Source organism: Ochotona princeps, chromosome 13 (genome assembly GCF_030435755.1).
Source record: "Ochotona princeps isolate mOchPri1 chromosome 13, mOchPri1.hap1, whole genome shotgun sequence".
NCBI classification, from domain to species: Eukaryota; Metazoa; Chordata; class Mammalia; order Lagomorpha; family Ochotonidae; genus Ochotona; species Ochotona princeps.
In genome coordinates this window covers 63,035,918-63,059,455 of record NC_080844.1, presented here as the reverse complement: position 1 = coordinate 63,059,455, position 23,538 = coordinate 63,035,918, and the positions used below count along the sequence as shown (strand labels likewise).

The 23,538-nt window shown below is 49.5% G+C and overlaps 1 protein-coding gene across 1 annotated transcript; it reads right to left on the bottom strand.

Moving 5' to 3' along the window:
- Positions 1-4,168: 4,168 nt before the first annotated feature.
- C13H10orf88 (chromosome 13 C10orf88 homolog) lies at positions 4,169-21,991 on the bottom strand. Its single transcript, XM_058671940.1, has 6 exons — positions 21,713-21,991; positions 20,842-21,057; positions 19,582-19,651; positions 17,625-17,831; positions 11,361-11,800; positions 4,169-4,468 (listed from the first exon to the last, which is right to left on the bottom strand). Exons 1-6 carry the CDS (start codon positions 21,874-21,876, stop codon positions 4,234-4,236), a joined length of 1,332 nt encoding a protein of 443 aa, XP_058527923.1. The 5' UTR covers positions 21,877-21,991; the 3' UTR covers positions 4,169-4,233.
- Positions 21,992-23,538: the final 1,547 nt, after the last annotated feature.

Below are 23,538 nucleotides of genomic sequence, written 5' to 3'. Positions count from 1 at the left end.
GACACAGGCTGGTGGGAAGGGGCTGTGACTGGCTCTGCCCTGGGCCCCCAGAGTCACCCCGACTCCCTACCACGGGACACAACTGCTCTGACACCCCACGTCGCATAATCTTGAACATCTCTTATCTGACCTGCTCCCCATAGACTCTACAGGGCACTGTCTGTCCTTACAGGTCTGCCTCAGTGTCCCCTAGGCCACTGGCCACGAGCAAGGGAACCCCCTGATAGTTCCCACTGCGGTGGGAGGGCAGTCCCCACGCCCCCTGCAGAAACAGGCAGCAAATGACCATTCCCACACTGTCCCCCGGGGACAGTTCAGGCTTCCTCACCCAGGACAGGGCCTAGCTCAACACCTGACATACCTCGCTGAGGGCCAGTGACAGCAAGGCTGCACTGACCCTCAGCCCCAGGTTGGGGACAGCCTCTGGACTGAGCTCACAGCTCGGGCCCAGGACGGAAACTGAGCCTAGATCCCAGGTATCGCCTCAGCTGTCCCAACCTTGAGCTCACCCTAGGAGGGGGCACAGCAGCCAGCAGAGACCCTGCTCAGGCTCAGGGCTCAGGACCCAGGGGAGGGCGCATGGTCCACTCTCAACACGTGACTCACCTCAGTGCGTTGGACACCTTGAAGTAGAGACCGATGACAATCCCTATGAGCACGAATGCGGCAATCAGGAGGCCACTGCCAATGCCGACTATCACCTTGGTCTTGAGGTCAAACATCTCTCCTCCTCCTAGGCAGAGATGCAGGCTACAGTTCCCCCTCCCCATCAGCAGGCAGCAACCCCAGGGTGCTCTGAGGAGAGGGGAGAACGGACGCCAAACCACTCCTTCCTCCATTTGCAAACCAGAACTCAACCTTCCCAGGGTGGGCTAAGGGGGGTTCATGTGTGCATGACGAGGGAGGGAAATAGTAGGACAAACACAGGGAGGACTTTACCTTCCACTGGCAGTGATGTGCACTGTCAGTGTCAAACGGGCCTGCACCGGAGCCAGTGGGCCTTCTGATGTATATTTCCTGATTGAATCAGAAATTACTCCTCACATCAGGTTCAACAACACTTCATTCGAGTTACCTTGTGGTGGCTTTGAGTTAAGCTGCTCTGTTTGATGTCGGCACACCCTTCTGAGGACCAGGTAAGTCCTGGCTGCTCTGCTGCTCCGGCTCTCAGCTACCAAACCAGGAAGGCAACAGCAAATGGCCCACATGCTTGGGCACCTGACACTGACATGGAACACCTGGATGGAGACCAGGGCTTCGAAGCCACTTGGGGAATCATTCAGTGAATGGAAGATCTCTGAGTCTCCTTCTTTCCCTGTCACTTTGTCAAGTAACTAATCTTTAAAAATAAAACAAAAACAACTTAATGAGGCAAAAGGATTTGGTTTTTTCAAAATGTTAATGTCTAAGACTACCGAGATGATACAAAATACAAAAACCCATTTTCATAAATGACATGTTTGGGGTAAAATATCAGTTCTCCCACCGACAACTGGGTGCCATCATCACAGGGTTCAAGAAGAATCTAGAAGCTTCCAGGTACACGTTTGTCTAGTTCAGAGACAGAAGTGGACAGCACGGACCTGAATCTGGCTTTCTGGAGCCTCTTATCCCTCGTCCTTTCTACCAGCCCACAGTGACAGTGCTTCCCTCAAGAATGGACTCCTCCCAGGGAATCGGAATCATCTGGAATAAGCAGTGCTCTCAAACAGATGCTCTGACACTGGGAGGTGGTACTGGGACTAGTGAGTCAGGAGAGCAGAAACAGCCAACGCTTCAGCTCACTTACTATAGTGAGGCCCTACAGAGCTGGATTAAAACCAGCTATAGGGCCCGGCGGCGTGGCCTAGCGGCTAAAGTCCTCGCCTTGAATGCTCCGGGATCCCATATGGGTGCCGGTTCTAATCCCGGCAGCTCCACTTCCCATCCAGCTCTCTGCTTGTGGCCTGGGAAAGCAGTTGAGGATGGCCCAAGGCTTTGGGAACCTGCACCCTTGTGGGAGACCCGGAAGAGGTTCCTGGTTCCCGGCTTTGGCTCGGCGCAGCACCGGCCCGTTGCGGCTCACTTGGGGAGTGAAACATCGGATGGAAGATCTTCCTCTCTGTCTCTCCTCCTCTCTGTATATCTGGCTTTCCAATAATAATAATAATAATAAAATCTTAAAAAAAAAAAAAACAAAAACAGCTATACTTTGCAAAAACCAAAAATAAAAACCAAAAATAACCCAAAACATAACTGACCACTCCCCCAATGAGCTCCTTCCGACCCAACCTGATTGACACACCTTCAGGAAGCAGGATACTTAATCAGGAAATTCTGAAAGCTGTAATTTGAGAAGGGGGGAAGTGGGATCTAATTGTCACTGTTGGGAAGTAGGCAGATCCTTGGGGAAGCGCTGGCTCCTGGACGTGTGGCCTGGGCCACAGGCAGCGGACCCGACTCCCCCTTCATGCTGCGGGCTGTGTGACATCAGCCCTCCAAGCCCTGCTGTCGCTGAGTTCTGAATTCTGTTCTGTGGCTCCCATGGAGCAGAAACGCTACTGTACTTCATTCTCAGGCTTTGGCCTTTCCCGGTCTTCTTGTCCTTCCATTTTCAGGGTTTGAACTGCTAATTCAGAGCTGGTGTAAGAGTTCAATTCCAAAGGAAAAGAAAAACGCGGGGAAGCTGCAAATTCAATCAAAAGTGAAATGACAGAAGATTGGTTAGATTTTTGTGTTTCAGCTACACAATGAATAGGGATAGAGGCAACAACTAGGATTGAAGCATCCATTCAGTAACTATGTTCATTCAGAAAGATGTTGACACTTTATAGTTAAACGAAAGGTGACCACAGTAGCCATTCCAGATATATTGTTTGTAAGGGACTTCAAATCCAGCCCACAGGTTGACTGTCCTGGCTGAGGCAGCAAAATGAGACCAGGAGACTCCAGGTGCAGCCCACACAGTGCAGGTACTCTCTTCTTGCTCCTCGCTGCTAAGCCAAACACTGATGCCCAGAAATAAGGCGGGAGTCTAACCCAGAACTCTGGGCGTAAGTGAATAAACACTACACAGGCTAGTTTTTTGCCCAAAGAAGTGAATGCTCCAAAATACCAAATGACTACAAAACATCCTTTTCATAAAAATCAACACTTTGAATAGTAGATGAGGGACAGCGGTTTGTTGTGGCAAAGAGGTTGCTCCGGGAGTGTCTGGGTTTGAGTTCTGGCTCCACCTCAAAGTCCAGCTTCCACTAATGCCCATGGGAAGGCAGCCGGCGATGGTTCAAGCACGGGGGTCCCTGCCACATACATGAGCCCTGGATTGAGTTGCAGCAAGCTTGGCTCAGCCTGGCCCAGCCCTGGCTGTTATGGGCATCTGGGAAGCGAATCAGCAAATTAAAGATCTCTCTCTCTGACTTAGAAATAAAACATAAAAATATAAGTGAAAAATCAGAGGAAAAACACATTTCTGTTTAAGACAAAACAGCTTCCGGAGTGCAGTGTTTATTTGTAGATGTAAATACATCACCCTTCAGCACACACGCAGCAGTTACAAGTTCTGGAAAGTCAGAATTATCATCTCCTTGACACACAGGCCTTGATCCTCCCCAGCTGCCGGGCCTCAGCCTGCCAAGACTCCCTCCTCACACTGCCTGCACACCACCATCCAACAGTCAGTCCCAGCACTGAACAAGCGAGCTGGATGTTCACCTTCCTGTCCACCATTACAGTGGAGCCAAAACCAAAACTAATAAGCCAAACATTTCATCTTTTGTTTCTTTTTTAACCAAAATAAGCAATGTAAAAAGTTAAGATCTGAAATTAAAGATTCCAGGTCTAGCTATTCCATTTTCCAAGAACAGTTAGCTGGGGAAAAAATGCTGACCAAACATTCCATTCTTTCCATACCTCTCAAACTATAAAGTTTTTGTATAAATTAAAACAGAATGGCAAACATACAGAATGAACTACTGCATCGCACTAGAAGTCATCAAGACACTGTAAACACCTCAACATCACTAAAGTATGTACACATTCTGCAAGAGTAAAAAATATTTAAACAAAACCAGCTCAGGACCGTATCATGTCAACTGCTGTACAGTGCTGGACTGACAAGGACGGGGCAGGAGAGGAACATGGAGGTCACTGAGGCGACACGATGACCCTCAGAGCACACTGAGATACTGTGGGTCTCGGCTTTGTAATAAATACGTAATAAATACTGCGGGGTGTGGTGCGTGCGGGCAGTGCTCATCGCTCTCCGTTGGAGAGCCTCTCTGCAGAGTCACAGTGTTGCAGAGGCAGCTCAGAGGGCGGCGAGTGGGGACCCTGCAGCAGCTCCATCACCACAGCAAGCTTACGGTCCAGCTGCTCCTGCAGTCTCAACAGTCGCTCATCAATGTGGTCCATGAGTTTCTTTTCCATCAACTCCAAATTTTTAGAGAGAATTTTCTCCAAGTAGGAGCAAACAGGCTGTGTTTCCACCCTAAAAACAAAATAAAGCATGTCAAGTTTCTCTACTGCTAGCATACAAACAGCCGACACACTGCTGGGATCTCCTCACACGGCTCCCGAGGACACACGCCCAGGCTGCACACACCACAGGTACTCAGGCGCGAATGCCCAACCCTTGCTCATTCCTTTAATTCTTCAGACATTTGTGAAGTACATCACTGAAGTCAAGATGGACCTTTGAAGCAAAGGGCTTTAGGAAGGGCCTTGGTGATTCTGAGCCCTAAAAGACTGGTCTTGCCCATTTACAGAAAAAAAAAATCCACATGTGATTCTTCCAAGTATTTCCCCAAGGAACTCTACCATTTAAAGTTCTTTTCTCCTTTCAATCAAACATCCTCACTAAAATACTGTTTTTTTCTAACCTAAAAGAATGCTTACTAGAATGCTAGAATGGGCAAAGTGAAGGTTAAAACACAAAACAACAGCAGAGCAGTTCCTAAAACACTCTCTCAGGGAGCAGTTGTTGAAGCAGGGTGCCCAGGGCTCTCGGAGTCCCCTGGGACCTGCTGAGGTCCCAGTGTGCTCACAGAGCCCCGTTCTCTACTGTACACACAGCAGCACTTCCCAGGGTCACAGCCAACCAGCAGAGTGACCGGGGACAGTACGTGCAGATGCAGGGCTGATGTACTTATCCTTACGGACACCTGAGCCTCCTGCAGCCCGGAGCTCCATGCTCGGTCTTCTCCTACACATACATTCATACCTATCGTCAAGCTTATGAGTCAGCTGTGGTGGGACCTGAACAGCTGATAGTCTAACAAAGTTAGAACTGAGAAAGTCTAACAAAGTTAGAGTGAGCGAGGGTAGGTTATGTACACAATGAGATGCTGGGCAAAGGAAGATGCAGATTTCAGGCTGAACAGAAAGGGCCCCAAGACAGGGCATCATCCTGTTCAGAATAGCATGCATCATGTGCTTCTGGAATTTTCCATTTCACATTCTCAGACTATGGTTGATTGGGTAACTAAAAGCAAAGTCACAGGTAAGAGGAGAACATGGCGATTGTAAGCCAAATGTTCCTGTATGACTCAGGCAGGCAACCTCTATCAGTCAAGACACAGAATGAGTCCCTTCCCATGAACACTGCCTGTGCTTCCGCAGCAGTCACGCCCACCCCAGGCCCTCCTCCAGAATCCCTGGCAACCTCTGAGTGCCTCTCCCACTCCACAACCGTGTTATTCTAGAAGGTTGTATAATTCAATCACATAGCATGTGATTTTCTACATTTTTTTCCACTTGGCATAATTTCATGTGAGATGCATGTATCTTGGGTTTTATTTATTTTTAAAGATTTATTTATTTCATTGCAAAGGCAGATTTAGAGAGGAGAGATAGAAAGATCTTCCATCTACTGGTTCACTCTCTAAACAGCCGCCAGCAGCAGAGCTGAACTGATCTGAAGCCAGGAGCTAGGAGCTTCTTTGAGTCTCCCACGTGGGTGCAGGGTCCCAAGGCTTTGGACTGTCCTCCACTGCTTTCCCAGACTACAAGCAGGGAGCTGGATGGGAAGTGGAGCAGGTGGGACACGAACCATATAGGATGCCAGCGTGGAGGTAGAGGATTAGCCCGTTGAGCCACAGCACAGGCCCCCGTTTGCTCTTTTGAAGAACACTATGCCTTGACATATGTAGAGCAGTTTGTTTAAACAGTGGCCAAACATGGGACATTTTTGGTTTTTTTTCTCTCACCTTATGGCCATTTCAGATAGAGTTGCTGTGAACAATTAGGTGTCGACTTTTGCATAGACAAAGTTGCATTTCTTTCATACAGATATCCAGAAACATGACTGACTTACACGAGACGTTTCATTTTAAGGAACCTGACAGAGTTTTCCAGAGTAGCTGTGTGTCTAACGGTCTGGCTAGCGACGTCTCAGAAACAGGCATCTCCGTGTCTTGGCCAGCACTCACTGCCTCTCTTCTTCCAGAGCTGAGACGTTCGTGGTTGGAGTACAGACATGCCAACTTGTACGCTTTTCAGAGTCTTTGTACCAGAAGTCTAAAGAGGTTGTGTGCTATTATTCTTTTCAAGTCATTCTAGTGACTTGTTGGTTTAAAACCTGGAGGCAAATTTTCCCTAGAGAATATCAAGCCCCAACACCTGCAGCTACAGATTAGGTTACGACATCATAAATCCTAAAAGCTCACTTTTACATATTCCTCACAAATTCTCAGTCTCTCATTTTAACAAAATTATTAGGAAAAGTGCACACAATTCAGACAAAGAGCAGGAATGAGGGATTGTTTTTTTTTTTTAAGGAAACAATTCTACAAAAAAAAAAAACAACACATGGGAACAGAGTTCAGAACATATTAAACGCATGGCTATAATTCCAACTGCAACTGAATATAGAGGGTATAAGAGCTGCCCGCCCTCCACCTACACAACCTGGAAGCAACACCTAACAGCCAAAGCTTCGCAGCACACAGCTAGCTCATGCAAACTTAAAAACACCGCATGACATAAGCTTTCATTTGCAAAACAGCTGATTAAAATATTCTTTTGGGAGCCGGTGTTGTGGCAGAGTGCATTAAGCTAGTGCTTGAGCTGCTTACAGCCATATCGGAGTGCTGAGTCAAGCCCCTGTGGTCCACTTTGGATTCAGCTTCCTGCTGCTGCACCTGAGAAAGCAATGGAGAGAGGCTCAAGAGTTTGGGTCCCTACCCCCAAGGCAGGAGACCCAGATGAAACTCCTGGCTCTTGGCTTCAGCTGGGCCCAGACCTGGCTATTACAGCCACTTGCAGCGGATCAGTGGATGGAAGATATCATTCATTCCTTTTCTCATCCTGCCTTTCAAACAAATTAAAACCATCCTTCTGGATTACATAAGAAGAGATATGGGGAGCGCTGGGTACAGGATATTCATCAGAGTTGGCTTTTTCTCTCTGCTTCTGTTTTCCAGGGAAGTCCTGAGTTACCACTTCCCTCTGTTTCCTTTCTGTTTGTTCGTACTCTTCTGAGGACTTCTCCTTTACTTACAGCACCTCTCATGGCTTCGTTTCCACTTCTGGAGGATTCGGTTTAGCTCCCCACCGTGCTGCTCATTTCCTAACGAGCTCTCCTTCACACCCGTCTCAGCACTGATTTCACAAATCTGGATTTTTTATTCAGCTCCATACATGTTTCTATTGCCTTTCAGATTTTCTGTTCAACTCACGAATTATTTAGAATAAGCTGTTTCATTTACAAGGGTTTGGAAATCTTCTTGTAGTCTTTTGGTTATTAATTTCTAATCTGATTTTATGGTCAGAGTATTATCTATGTGTGATTTTAATTTTTCTAATCTGTGGGGATTTGATTTCTGACCAAGGATATAAACTATACCAGTGAGTGCTTGAAAAGAAAGTCTATTCTCTGGTGCTGAGCTTTCTAGAAATCTCATGAAGACTCTGACGGTTGATGGCACTGCAGGTGCTGTGTGCCCCTTCGGTCTGTAGTTCCAGCAACAGCTAAGAGGGGCTGTGCAACTCGCCTGTGGGAATGTCAACTGTAGTTTCTGCTTTGTGTGTTTTGAAACTGGTAAAACCACACCAGGATCACCATGACATCATGCTTCTGTATTATGACATAACGCTATTCCTTGTCTCTAATACATTTTTTGTTGCTGTTCTGGCACTATTTTCTCTCAATGTAACATGCTACTTCTGCCTTTTCATTTTGGATTACCATTTACATGGCATTTAAAAAATTTCAACCCATGTCAAAATGGTTGAAAGTCAGATATACAGAGAGGAGGAGAGACAGAGAGGAAGATCTTCCATCCGATGATTCACTACCCAAGTGGCTGCAATGGCCGGAGCAGGGCTAATGCAAAGCCAGGAGCTAGGAGCTTGTTCTGGGTCTCCCACGCAGGTGCAGGGTCCCAAGGCTTTGGGCCATCCTCGACTGCTTTCCCAGGCCACGAGCAGGGAGCTGGATGGGAAGCAGGGCTGCCAGGACACAAACCGGCGCCCATATGGGGTCACAGTGTGTGCAGGGCAAGGACTTTAGCCATAGGCCACTGTGCTGGGTCCAGATTCCAGGTATTTTTTTATGATTAATCCTTACAGAACTTGCATTAGCTTTTTCTTTTTTTTTTTTTTAAAGATTTTATTTTTATTACAAAGTCAGATATACAGAGAAGAGGAGAGACAGAGAGGAAGATCTTCTGTCCGATGATTCACTCCCCAAGTGAGCCGCAACGGGCCGGTGCTGCGCCGATCCGATGCCGGGAACCTGGAACCTCTTCCAGGTCTCCCACGCGGGTGCAGGGTCCCAATGCATTGGGCCGTCCTCGACTGCTTTCCCAGGCCACAAGCAGGGAGCTGGATGGGAAGTGGAGCTGCCGGGACTAGAACCAGCGCCCATATGGGATTCCAGCGCGATCAAGGCGAGGACTTGAGCTGCTAGGCCACGCCGCCGGGCCCAGCATTAGCTTTTTCTTAAGTCCACTGCCCATTATATACTGCACAGTGATTTTGGCTGTGGACAGAAACCATCTATGATATCATTAAAATAAAATTCAGCTAAAGTTTCTACTGCCTAGTAATGTCATAACAACATATGCTGTACATTAATGCATCACTCTTGTGTTCATGAAGATACTGGCAGAACTAAATGTTTGCAGTCAATTGTGTGAAAGTATAGCAATGCAATTACATCTATAACAGTTGATAATAAATGACCATGGCATGGGCTTATACACTTACTATACTATAGCTATTGTCTTAGGGTGTACTCTTCTACTTATTTAAAAATCTTTACTGTAAAACAGCCATATTACACTAGCAACAGCCTCAAATATTTTGTGTCCAGTCCATCAGCTGAATGCAACAAGAAGCCACAGTGAGTTGCCAACCTACACCATCTAGGGTTGTACAGGTGTGTGCTGTGATGTTCCTACTGAGGCTGTTCCTGGGATGTGGTTTCCCTCTTCAGTGATGCACAATTATAGTCGTAGTTTTCATTCATCTCAGCATGTCTACCGGATACAGAACGTGCTGTCAGTTTTTCTTCCAGTATTTAAGAAATCTGTCCTTTCTTACTGGCAGCTATCTTTCCAGATGAGACATGAGCTTTCATTCAACCTCTTTCTTCTACAACTTTGGTTTTCAGAACAGAATGTATCCTGGCCCCAACCAATCTGGACTCAGCTTCTGGAAGGCGCATCAGGTACCATCATTTTGGTATTTCTGCAGTCCCTACTCTGCATTGGCTCCTTCTGATGTCACCCCGAGTCAAAGGGCCACCTTGCTTTGCTGGGAAGGGTGAGATACACCCCACTGGAGAGCTGAAGTAACCATTTGCTTTGGGTGCTCAGCTCTGTCCAATACTCAACAGCCGCCCTGGAGTGACCACTTGCTTTGGGTGCTCAGCTCTGTCCAACACTCAACAGCCGCCCTGGAGTGACCACTTGCTTTGGGTGCTCAGCTCTGTCCAGCATGCCCTGGAGCACTGCCCCCTCGGCTGAGTTGAGGATGAAACAGAACCTCCCACTCCACCTCCCACACACCTGGAGAGAGCAAGGCAGCAGTCAGGGTTGACTTAGAGCATGGCTGGCTGGTTTTACAAGGTTTTGTTTCCTCAGCACTTCCCTTTCCTGTTTTTTGGCCAGAGGAAACAGATTTTTATTTCTTTTCACATTCTGTTCCCGCTGCTTGTCCTGGGCTGTAGGCTCTGGCAGACCATCCTAAGCAGAAGGCCAAAGACTCGCTACACTGTTGTTCCTCAAACCCCAAGATCCTTCAGTGTGGATCTTCACCCTGCTTGGCAGAGTCTTTGCATGTTTTCTATGTTTAGGGATTTTCATTGTAAAAGGAAGATCCCAGAGAAAAGGAGAAAAGGGAATATCCCCCAGAGGCTGCGCTCAAAGCTGTCCCAACCAGTTTTTAAATCCCAGTTTCCTATTTTTTTGTTGGCTTATTTTACAACAATCACATACATCATTGATGACAACTCACCCTTGAAGGTTACTTACCTTTCCACATTGGTAGCAAGAACTACCTGATTCCAACAGATTACTAAAGTCTTAAAATTTTAACACTAGGGAAGACTTAAAAAATCTAACAAATACTAGTACCTCATTTTACTATGAAAAAAATGAAAAGATTTAAACAGTAAAACAAAACACATAAACTAGGATTATGATTAGAGCCCTGAATTCCAGTACTGGGCAATATTGTAGCACATTACATCAGTATCAAATAGGGGAAAAACTAAATGCTCACCTATTTCTCAATCAAGGCAAACAGCCAAAAAATAAATCCACCTACAGGACACTATAGAAAGGGCTGTATCCTGCAGATAAGGCTGGGTGATCTTTCCTGCAGGGAGGTATTTAGACATACGTACCCATGGGTCATAGCAAATGGTCACGTTAGCCTGCTCTAGAATTATGGAATTGCAAGTACTGCTGAGTTTCCCCGGCAGTTTCAGACCAAGTAATCTCATGTTCCTTATAGGACCTGTAGGCCGGGCATTCCTCATCCCTGCTCTAAATAGCTATGCATGTATATATATTTTTGATGACTACAAAATTAACTCAGTCACACATGATGTAAAAGAAAATCTGTTAAGATGGCTCAGTTAGCAAAATCAGGAAGAAAAAGCAGACATGATCCCACAACTTCACTTGTTCATACAGAAAGCGTCCTTCCTCAGAAGGCCTGCGCAGCGGGGCAGTGCTGTTGCAGGCCCTGCTCTCCCAGCACGCCGTTCCACTCCGTTCACACCCTTCACACCCGAGCTCCCTCTATGTGCACTGGTGGAGAGTCACGAGAGCTGCCAGCACTTCCCTGGAAACAGATTTCCAAGCAGCGCTCCCTTTACCTGCTTCTCCACGTGCCACAGCTGGGCTCCTGTGGTCGTAAGGTACAGCACTTACCCCACAGCAGCAACGGCCTCCTGGGGCTTGGGGCTGCTTTCCAGCCGCTCAGTGCCATGGCTCACACGCAGGCGGCTGACTTGACTGCACAAATTCTGCAGAAAGGGCAGCATGCTGGCATCGTCCCTGGTTTTCTTGGGTAAGAGAGAAGAGACTGTGTCTCTAAGCTCAGCTTCGAGGAGGGAGTGGTTCTGGGGCCCAATTCTACACTTGTCGAGCAGCATGGCGCCTTCCCCACCAGGTGCCTGGGGACTTTGCTCACTGGAGACCTCCGAGCCTTCCGTCGTGTTTCCAGGTGTTAGGCCAGTCCTGAAGGGCAGAGGTGTGGAGGACGCCCTCTCGGCGGCTCCAGTCACGGCTGGTGACTGCAGGGCAATGAGATGCTTGTACCCGGTGTGTCTCAACACCGACTCGAGCTGCTCCGCGACGTGAATCCGGTTCTGAACAAGGCGAGAGGTAGATGTGAACAGTAAGAATGATGGCATCCAGCTCCACGGCGCAGCGTGAAGCCACTGCCCCAAGTCTTCCTTAGTTTAAAATAAAATACAATATGCTCACTTGGGTCATAATAATTGATAATTTTCTTAGGACTCAACTCTAGTATTCCCCAGCATTCAACATAGGATAAGCTATTCATGTTTACCTAATCATTTTTCTTTTTATTTTCTTCCTTTTTTTACTTTCCCTAAGACTTACTTATTTGATTCGCAGAGTTAGAGAGACAGAGAGAAAAAGAGAAGGATCCTCCACCTGCTGGCTTACTCTCCAGATGGTCACAATGGCCGACGCTGGGATGGTCCGAAGCAGGAGCCAGAGCTTCTTCCAAGTCTCCCACACGAAGGCAGGGGCCCAGGCACATGAGCCATCCTGTCGCTTTCCCCGGTGCATTAGCAGGGAGTTGGACTGGAAGTGGAGCAGCCGGGACCCCTATGGGGATGCCAGCGCTGCAGCTGGTGGCTTTTTCCTCCACACTGCTGTGCTTGGCCCCTGGCCATATTTTTCTCTATGGAGGCTAGACACTGTTGAAAGGTGTTCCCTGGGTAAGTGTGTGACATTCCCATGACTACAGTGAGCTACCATGCTACCACTGCTGGGTCTGCTTTAAGAACTTTCAGGAAAGGAGCCAGGCTCTGGACCCTCAGCTACTGCCTAAACAGTTCTATTTCCCAAGAGGGCTCTGCCTGGGCTTGAGAGGAGGGCTACCCCACCTCCCTGTGGGGCTCTGCAATCTTCCCACCAGAAACAAAGCCAGACGATGTGCAGCCCAACTCTGAGGACAGCTCCACACAGATTCCAAACCCACATGCTGACTGTAGATTCTTACAGGGGACAGCACCCGCCCCTCACCTCCGCTCAACAGCCAATGCGAGATACTCTGAAAATACAATTAGCTGCAAAAGGTCAGTTCATGTCTTCATGTCTACAAGCCACGGCTAGACTAAACCAGACCACAAGCACTTCCTAACAAATGCTTATCAGGGGCCTACTTTGTGTGTGAAAAAAACAAACCAAAGTATAGCCATCACAGAGCCATACAATCAACAGAGACTACAGCAAAGAAAAAGCCAGAACATGACCTAGGGAGGGTGGCAAATGCTTTAGGGGAACGTAGAGCAGGAGAGGGGACCGCTGAGGGGCCAGGGAGGTAGGGAAGGATGCGACATCTCCTCCCAACTTCTTTCACTGGTTGTTGGACATTCAGAAATGTTAACATAGGGCCTGGCACGCTGGCCTAGTGGCTAAAGTCTTCACCTTGCATGTGCTGGGATCTCATACGGGTGCTGGTTCTAATCCCAATGACCCTCTTCCCATCCAGCTCCCTTCTTGTGGCCTGGGAAAGCATCCGAGGATGGCCCAAAGCCTTGGGACCCTGCACCCATGTGGAAGACCTGGAAGAGGATCCAGGCTCCTGGCTCCTAGCTCTGGATTGGCTTAGCTCTAGCTGCTGTGGCCACTTGGGGAGTGAATCATTGGATGAAAGATCATCCTCTCTGTCCCTTCTCTCTCTATATCTGACTTTTCAATAAAAAAAATAAATCTTTTTTTAAAAAAAGAAATTTTAACTTACTGTCAATTTGTCTTGTTCTATTGCATACAAGTTTTGAATAAGCTTTAAAATACCTCTGGAATCAGACTATCTTCATTTTACAATATTTGAATGCTAGATAATTCTCCTTTAGCCCCTAGGAGTCTGACTCAGCCATAATGAAGAAACTCAATTATTTCCCTGTGAGACCTCAAAAGAAATGTATGGACAAATCTATACTAATAGCAATGACATTTGCTTTAGAGTGAATGTCAAAATTATGGGTGACAATCAGAAAATTTAAATACAAAAATCTAAAGGTAAAAGTATTTAATGCAAATAATTTCTCCTGATAATTCTCATCATTTATACAAGACCAGTGCTCTAACCCCTGAGCTATGGAGCCAACTATAATTCTCATCATTTATAAGAAATTAATTAATTCATTCAAAACAGGACTACGCGTGAGTTGCAACAGTGCCAATGGTGGGCACTAGAATCTTCTGGTTTTGGTCTAGAGTCACAGCCCCGAGAACTGGCAGCAGGTAAGGAGGCTCCGCACGCACTTCCGCAGACACTACGGAAGGCCTTATGTAGCTGCCACCTGTGGGCACCTCTGGAAAGGCGATGCCAGCTGAGACAACACTCTGAGTTTTTACAGTACTGTGAAATTCATGGAAAACAAAGTTCAGTATTTCACAGAATAAAATCTCCAAATTTAAACAGTCAAAACAAAAATTTACCATATGGTTTCTTTTTTTTTCCAAATTAAATTTAAGATAGAAATCAGTGTACTAAACAGAATTTCTTCTGTTTTAAATCTTCCATACCACAACATGCATAAAATCACCTACCAGTCATGACTGTTCACTGATTTGGGGGCAGGTGTGGCGGTGCGGTGAGTTACATCCCTGCTTGGGACGCACATATTGAAGTGCCAGTGTGGGTAAAGTTCCACCTGCTCCATTTTCAACTCAGCTTCCTGTCACTTCATCTAGGAAGGTGTCGCGTGGTGGCTTGTTAACTCAGCTCCTGTCACCCACGAGGGAGCCTGCAGGGAGATCTGGGAACCTGGCTTTGGCCTAGACCAGCTCTGACAGTTGAGGGTATTGGAGGAGTGAACCACTGATGAAAACTATATCTGTGCGTGCAATGTGGATTTTCAAGTAGATAAAAATAAATAAATAAGCATTTAACAAAGCACAGAGTTCTGGTTCCCATCCTCTGGGACTGGGGACTGAGGAGGGAGGAATATGATTGTGAAGACATGCTGATCCAGGTGCTCTAGAGCACCAGCCATAGGCAACTGTCTTGGTGCCCTATACCTGGGCAAGTATTACACTGCTGGGAGAAAAGCAGCCAATCACAGCGAAGGTGGGGAATACTGGGCGGGGACACACACCGTGGCCCCCAGGCATGTCACGCTGCTGTGTGGTGGTGGTAGTGCGATATGGACTGTCTGGGGAAGGAGGTCTGGAGACCTATTGGAGTCGGGCATCTGAGGGCATGTTTCACAGGTGAGAAGTGACTTCTGGGGGCTTCCATGGACTGGACTACTGCACTTACAGGTAGGCAAGGATGCTGAGAAGGGGGAACCTGGAGGGCATGTCTGGGTCAGGCCAAGGCACCTGTCCATGTGGGAGATCTGGACTAGGCTGAGTAGCATTACCCACTATCCATTGACACATGCAAAAGCTGGGGCTGAGGGACATGCCTGGCTGAGCTAGGCTGCAGTATCTCTCCCAAGTGTCAGAGCAGGGGTGGGCCATGAAAGGTTGAGCCACTGGAATGAGAGAGAACCAGATCTGGGGGAAGATTATGTAGGGGATTTGTGGCCTCACCTCTGTGAGCCTGCAGCACCTGCCAGTTTGCATGAGAGCTGGGCGTGGTAATGGGCTAAGCCAGGCTGGACCACGGAACTCCCCAACAATTGTGGGATCCAGAGCTGGGAGGAGGCTGGGTTGGGGCAGGCTGCAGCATCTGCTAGGACAAAGACTGGGACTAAGGGTAGACCACGCCAAGCAGGGCCATGGCACCTGCTAGCATGCATGAGATCCAGGTCTGGGAGCAGGCCTGGTAGGGGATCTTGGGGAATTCTCCTGTCTGGTCATAGCTGCTGCTGGTGAGCATGACAGCCAGGGCTGGAGTGAGCTAAGCCAGGCAAAGCTGTAGTATTCATCAGCATGTGTGTAGGCTGGGTCTTGGGGCAGGCCTGGCTGGGCCAGACTGCAGCACCTGCTAACATGTAGAAGAGCCAGGATGGAGTGTGGGCTGCGCCAAGAAATAGGCTGCAACACTGCCAGCAAGAACTGAGACTGGGGTGGGCCACACCAGGCTGGGCCAAAGCACCTGCTGGCATATGAAAGATCAGGCTGTGAGAAGGCCTGGTAGGGGAACTTCTGGGACTTCCCTACTAGGCTGGAGTTCCCATAGATGAGCATGAGAGCCAGGGATGGAGGTAGACTGGGCTGGGTAAGGCTGTAGCACCCAGTGACATCCATGTGGCCTGGGTCTGGGAATGCCTCAGACTGGGCTAGGCCCCAGTACCTGCTGGTATTCACAAAGGCCAGAATGGGTATGGGTTAGGCTGGGCTAGGCTGTGGCATCCGCCTAGTTACATGAGAGCTGGGTCTGAGGGTGGGCCGGCCTGGCTAGTCTGCTGCACCTGATGGCGAACGCCAAGAAAGAGCATGTGTTCAGCTGAGCCATTTTGTAGCACCTATAAATGAATGCTCACACTGGGGCAGGCTATGTCAGACTGGTCTGCAGCACCAACAGCACACACAAGACACGGGGCTAGCAGCAGGTCTGGTAGCGGAACTTGAGACTCCCTTGGTAGGCCACTGTTTCTATTAGGTGAGTGTGAGAGCTGGGACTGGCAATGGGCTGGTCTGGGTAGCGCTGCAGCACCCATCAGCTGGCATGTGGGCTGGGTCTGGGGGCAGCCAGACTGGGCTACGGTGCCACAACCACCAGCATGAGACAGCCAGAACAGGTGTGGATCAGCTAGACTAGCTTCAGCACCAGCTGTCAAGTGCTAGGACTGGGTGCGAATCACATCAGGCTGGACTGCAGCTCCCCCTGGTAGGTGCAAGATCTGAGGTGGGAGTGGTACTGCAGGCACTCCCCTGCTGGGCTGCTGCTTCTACCAGCACTAAGATTTTGCTCAGTCCTGATGCAATGAAGCTCATGATGTTATCAAAACTTTCAAGACCAGTCAAGAGCCTGGCACGATAGTGCAGCAGTTAAAGTGCTTGCCTTCAACGCGCTGGAATCCCATATGGGCACCAGTTCTAACCCTGGCCAACCTACTTTCCATCCAGCTCCCTGCTTGTGGCCTGGGAAAGCAGTCAAGGATGGCCCAAAGCATTGGGACCCTGCACCCGCGTGGGAGACCCGGAAGAGGTTCCTGGCTCCTGGCTTTGGTTTGGCTCAGCTCCAGCCGTTGCGGTCACTTGGGGAGTTAACCATCGCATGAAAGATCATCCTCTCTGTCTCTCCTCCTCTCTGTATATCTGACTTTCCAATAAAAATAAAATAAATCTAAAAAAAAAAAAGACCATTTGGATGCAGTACCTCCCCACATCTTAAATATACTACTACTTAATCCCTCAGGATTTGGTTTGAATCTCACACTACATAAACTGAGCTGCTAAAGATTCCTAAGAAACACTTAGTTGATAACTCCAATGGTCATATATGCATAAATGCATTGGATGTTGATATCAGGTGAGCCATAATCAACAGTCCCATCTTAAAAGATTATCTTACTGTAATGTTTCTTTAAAAAAGTTAGCAGTGTTGCCATCCTCGTAACCTCACTTTTACACTGACCTGCTCCTAAAATGCCATTACTTTGTTGGTGGTTAACACCCAAGGGTGCCCTGCCAGCACACAGCAGCATGCCCGGTGTCCTGTCTCGGCTGGAGAGGAACAGCAGGAGTGGGCGGTCCTTCCTGGAGATTCACTTTCTTTCATTCACCTTCCATGCTCGAACACACAGGCAGAACACGCAGAGTAAACACAGCACTGAAACAAGCTCTGCGCGCCCAGCTCCATCCTACTTCTCGCCTTCCCCGACACTTGTTCATTTCAGAGAAATGAATCTGTATTCACTTCCTTGTCACATCCTATTCCTTTAGCTCTGAAGAAGTACGCAAAGACAAAGTCACCACGTTTCTTTATCAAAAGCCTACTGGAATTTTCAGTGATGTGGACACAACTCCATCTCCACTTACTTGCTGCTGGAACCGAACCAAGTTCATTAGCTGCTGGGCCCCTGGTGACAACTTGGACCCCATGGACTCCATCATGGTCTGGATCTTGTCCAGGTCCACCCTGCATCCCAGCGCAGGAGAGCTTGTGGACGAGCTTGGTGAAGCCGATCTCAGGTGAACCACAACCTTACCAACAAGCACACACGGCTCTTCACCGAAGGACAGCAACTAGTGTTAAGAGAGAAGTTCAGGAAAGTGAATATTGATAAACAATAACCTCTAGTCAAGTTACTCGTTTGTAAAATACATTGAAAGACAACTACAAATTTTAAACATATTTTCATTTTATGTTTCTCCACAACAGTTACAGTCAGTACTTCCAATTCATTGTATGGCTCAGAAGAATTTTATTAAAACAGTGAGGGGACTGGTGTAATGTTTCCGTGGCTAAATCCTCGCCTTGCAAGCGCTGGGATCCCATATGGGTACCAATTCATGTCCTAACTGCTCTACTGCCCATCCAGCTCCCTGCATGTGGCCAGGGAAAGCATCAGAGGATGGCCCAAGGTCTTGGGACCCTGCACCCATGCAGGAGACCCGGAAGAAGCTCCTGGCTCCTGGTTTTGGGTTGGCTCAGCCTTGCGGCCACTTGGGCAATAAATCAGTAGACTGAAGATCTTTCTCTCAGTGTCTCTTTTTTTCTGGATATCTGCCTTTCCAATAAAAACAAATGTCTTTAAACATATGTATATGTATACGTATATATATATATATACACACACACACATAATAAATTTTAAAAAGTGTCATTTTCAAGCTAACAAAAATCACTAGACGTACAAAAAGAGGGCAGTTTCATTTGCTCAAGAAATTAAATCCCGGTCTTCCTTACCACCAAATAGAGTACCATTTGTTATCTAGTCTGCTTATCTTCCACTATAACACAAGCAACACGAGAACTGTCATTCAAACTTACCACGTGGACCTTCAGAAAGTTTATGGGAAGTCATCTCTCTCTCTCTCTTTTTTTAAGATTTATTTTTATTGGAAAGGTAGATCAGATTTATGGAAAGAAGAGACAGATCAGTCCGCTGGTGCCTAAAGGGCCACAACAGCTAAAGCTGAGCTGATCTGAAGCTAGGTGCAGAGCCCCAAGGCTTTGGGTCATCCGTCACTGCTTTCCTAGAACATAAGCAGGGAGCTGGATGGTAAGTGAAGCGGCCGGGACAGAAACTGGCGCCCATATGGGATCCTGGTATATGCAAGCAGTGGATTTAGCCATTGAGCCATGGCATTGGGTTCAGCAAATCATCTTGGAATTCAATGTTTCCATTCATCTTTGAAGCCACTGCCATTGTTGACTCCTGAGAGCCAGAGGCACTCTGGCACTGACAGGTAGCCAAGTACTCACTGAGTGAAGCACTGTCATTGAACAGATCTGGAAGCCATCCACATACTAGCATACTATCTAACTCAACATCTTAGAGTAAGCCATTCCCTAAGTCTGCTACTTGCCTCCTACAAAGATCAGTTGTGATTAACCCTGTATGGAGATCAAATTAATACAGTCAGTTTTCTTCCACACCCGTTATTTGATCATGAGGTAGGTCAACGAGCTGAAGAGACTTGCCCAAGGTCACTGAGCAACTCTGCACCACAGCAGTGCCCTGTCCATACACAGTCACTAGTTTACTTCAAGGACATTTTTCATATTCAGGATTCCAACCCAGACTCCTTTAGCTTCTGAGGTGCTCTTCACTGTCACTCTCTCATTCTGGCTTATTTTTCCTGAGATGGAGCAGCTAGAGCCACAGTCTGATTTTGTCCCCAGTGTTTCATATAGAGATAAGGGACTGAGTTGGACTAAATATTTCAAGATAGTAACAGTAAATCAGTATATCCTTGGTATTATACAAATCATCAGAAGTTGTCAAAAACCCTTGCAATGTTAAAGAGTTGAAATTCGGTGATGATTTACCTTTATTTTACAAGCACGAGTAGAGGGTTCCAATTTCAAATATTTTTTGTAGAAAGTAATCTCTTGTTCGCTAAAAACAAAGTAGAATTAAAGTCACTGTTACACTTATAGATTATCATTTTTTTAAACAGGTACATTTAAAAAAAAAATGTCTTTCTAGGCCATTAATGTAAGTCCTGAGACTGAGTTTGCCTGGAGCAAAGAGTAAGGGTCCTACTCAAGGCACCTGGTTACCAACACTGGATCTGCCCACTGTTACTCTGTGAGTGAACGTAAGATGATTTACACAAAATCCTGTAGCACAGAGCATACAGCAAAGTTCGATGAATGTAGCCATTACTTCTAACAGGAAAATAACAGCTCGTATTTTGAGTGCTACTACGGAGAGGGGATTACAGAGGGGAGGGCAGAGCAAACAGCAAGCTCTACCCGGCTGAACTGTGGATGCAGTAGGCAGGTGGGGCAGCCAGGCGCTTGGGCACTACTTGCAAGGGTCTCCGGACCATTACGTGTTCAGAGATCCAGGACAACTGTCAAACTCGCCCTTGGCACACACACCACTGTGAGTTCCTGGAGAGCTAAGCACCCTCTGCGTTCTGACTACTGCACTACAACCCCGAGGGCGGGAGGTAGGCAGGGACCGGAGCCCTGGCCTAGAACCTGTGCCCGGGGGGATGTGCCAGGAGAGCCGCTTCTGCAGCACAGGACCACCCCGGGCAAGCACGCCCAGCCGCCAGGCCCCAGGCCCGGTCAGAGCTTCACAGCCTAACACAGGAGCACACACCTGGCATGAACTTGCTTTACCATGCTTACTTGTGTTTCTTGGACATACAGTGGATGAGTTAGCACAAAGATGCGCATGGTGCACTGAGCTGGAGCCCCCCGCCTTCTTCTGCTGTATCTTGGACCCTCCCTCCTTTCCCCGCAGAAGCCACAGCCGACTGCATCCCGGGGAGGCGATTTCTTGAGGGACCACCTCATCACTGCCACAGTGAAGCGTGTCTGACTACTCCTGACTGAAGCTGGTCATCTGGCAACATCCCAAGGACCGCGGTGTCCCCTGACACAGATCTTCTACAGCTCACCTCCCCGCGTAGCTCGAAACGTCCACATTTACCAACGCAACCACGCTGCTCGACCATCAACCACAGCCTCCAAGGTCTAAGCGCTCCGCGTGCCATCTCCCTCCCAACATGGACCGCCAATCGGGACACACAATCACCCATGGAGAACAATCCCACAAGCACGAGGCACACACACCTGCTATTCAGGGCGGCACCCACGCTCCGGCCCCGACTGGTCCCACAGTACTCCTGGCTTGAGTACACCTCCATATTTCTCGCTGAGCTTAAAATGCCAACGGCGGCGACTTCCTCCGCCGCGTCAGGGTCACACATGAGGTAGAGGAGGCATGGGTTGTCCTCCCCGCCGCCCGCACTCCTCTGCAGCCGCACCAGCTCCTGGCTGAGGGGAAGACTGGAAAACAATGTCACCCAGCATTGGTCTCTGAACACGGCCCCGAGCCCACTTCGCAGGCCACAGGCCTCTCTCCGCGAGATGGATAGAGATTTTCCATGCCCGGCTCACCCTCCAAATGCCCGCAGCAGCTGTGGCTGGACCAGGTTGAAGCCAGAGGCCAGGAACTCCTTCTGGGTCTCCCACATAAATGGCAGGGACCAAGGACCCCGGCCATCCCCTGCCCACGGGCAGGGCTCTGGAGGGGCATCCTGAGACGGGCAGGCTGCTTCTTCCCGTACCCCGGACCCCCACCCTCGGGCCCCAAGCTCCTCCTCACGCCCCCCCCCCGGGGGAGGGCGAGCACCCAATTCCTCAGGAAGTGAAGGATGCACACAGCGGGGCTGCACCTTCTTGACCACACTGCATCTAGCCCTCCACAACCAGCCCCAGTTAGTCCAGCTCGTGTCGTGGCGCCGAGGCGGGCAGGCACCACCGCGGGGCACACCACCTGTCCTTCTGCAGCGGGGCAGGAGACGCGAGGCGTCCGTCGGCGCTGCAGGCCACCGCGCCCGCTCCCTGCCGCGGTCTCGCCCCGGGTCCGACCCCCGTCCCTTCACGGCCTGGGCTCCCTTCTGACCCCGCGGGAGCGCGGCCGCCCCGGTCCCCGCCGCACCCGGGAGCTGGCGGTGCCAGCAGCGCCTCCCAGTCCGGGTCCCGAGCGCCGACACCAGCCCGGACGAGGAGCAGGCTTTGGGTCAGGACTCCGCCTGCGGCGTCCCAGGACGAGGCGAGCGTCGGGCGGCCGGCCGGCTCCCGGCCCTCGGTCCGGGTCTCCATGCCGCCGCCGGTGGGCCTGGCCAGCCCCGGAACCTCTCTTCCCGTGCTACGGTTTCCGTCAGTGCAACGGGGAAGCAGGAGCAGACGCCTTCCGGCGGGTCCGGCAGCACACCTGACATCCGCCGCCTCTGAGCCTCTGCAGCGCTGCGGCTGCCGGAGACGCGCATGCGCGCGCGCCGCCCCGGGCACGGCCTAGCACGGGGCGGGCGCGCGCACGGGCATCCGCGGGGCAGCTAGTGCGCAGGCGCGGTGCGTTGAGCGCGGGCACGCGGGCGGTGTTTGAGGGCGGGCTGTGGCGGCTTGGCAGGCGGCGTGCAGGAGGGTTGAGGACGAGGGGTTACGTGGTGGGTCCGTCAGAGTGTGGGGCCAGCCGCGCCCTGGCTGCCCCAGGGCAGCTCAGGGCCTGCCTCCTCCGTGTGGTGCGAGTGGCGGGTTCGGGGTGTTCGTCGCCTCCTGTGCCTTCCCCGCTTCCCGTTCCCATTCTTTCCAAGAGGGGCGTTGGCGTGCACGGGTTCGGGCGGCACTGCTGCCATTTCAGCACGCCAACTTCCCAGTTCTCTTTTGGTAGGAATCCGATTCCCGACCCCTCGTTTCTTTTGAGCCAGAGCTTGCACCTGCTGGTTCACTCCCCAGGTGGCCGCAGCCCAGGGCCAGGAACTCCATCATGGTCTCTCACTCAGGAGCAGGGGTCCAACACATGGCCATTAGTAGGGAGCTGGGTAGTGCGGCTGGACCCGAACCAGCGCCCATATGGGGTGGCAGCCTGACAGACAATGCCACTACCCACTAGGCTACAACTTGGAATGTGAGTGCCTTCCCATTTGGGCTGCTGCCTCTGCGTTTAAGCAGTTTACATTCGGCCAAGAGTTAATCCTGCTTCCGTGTTTGGTGTTAAGTTTTCAGTTGCGTTAGTGCAATAGGAGTGTGCCAATGAGAGTGCCTTCGCATTTTTGCCTGTGGGTTCATCTGGTCACTTACCTCAGGCCTGTGCTGGTTGGACTTAGCCGCTACTGAACGTTGAGAAAGTCTCTAAAAAGTCCTTAATTGGGGCCCGGCGGCGTGGTCTAGCGGCTAAAGTCCTCGCCTTGAAAGCCTCGGGATCCCATATGGGCGCCGGTTCTAATCCCGGCAGCTCCACTTCCCATCCAGCTCCCTGCTTGTGGCCTGGGAAAGCAGTTGAGGACGGCCCAATGCATTGGGACCCTGCACCCGCGTGGAAGACCCGGAGGAGGTTCCAGGTTCCCGGCATCGGATCGGCTTGGCGCGCATCGGTCTGTTGCGGCTCACTTGGGGAGTGAATCATCGGACGGAAGATCTTCCTCTCTGTCTCTCCTCCTCTGTGTATATCTGGCTATAATAAAATGAATAAATCTTTAAAAAAAAAAAAGTCCTTAATTGAAGACACCCTTGTTTTGATGGTGTCTATAGTCACTGCGACCACTAAGCTGTGTCTGTCGCTGTTCCCTTCCTTCATGGGCAGTGTCCTGTGGCCCTGGGTTAGGGTGGATCTTTGTTCACAGATGTTGACAGTCACACATTCATGACCATGGTCAATATTATGAGCTGGATTTTGATTTCCTTAAGTGAAACTGAAAAAGTACTGAGAAAACTGAAGATGTTGGGTCTTTTGTCCCTGCATGTTAAATAACTTACTGTGTTTTG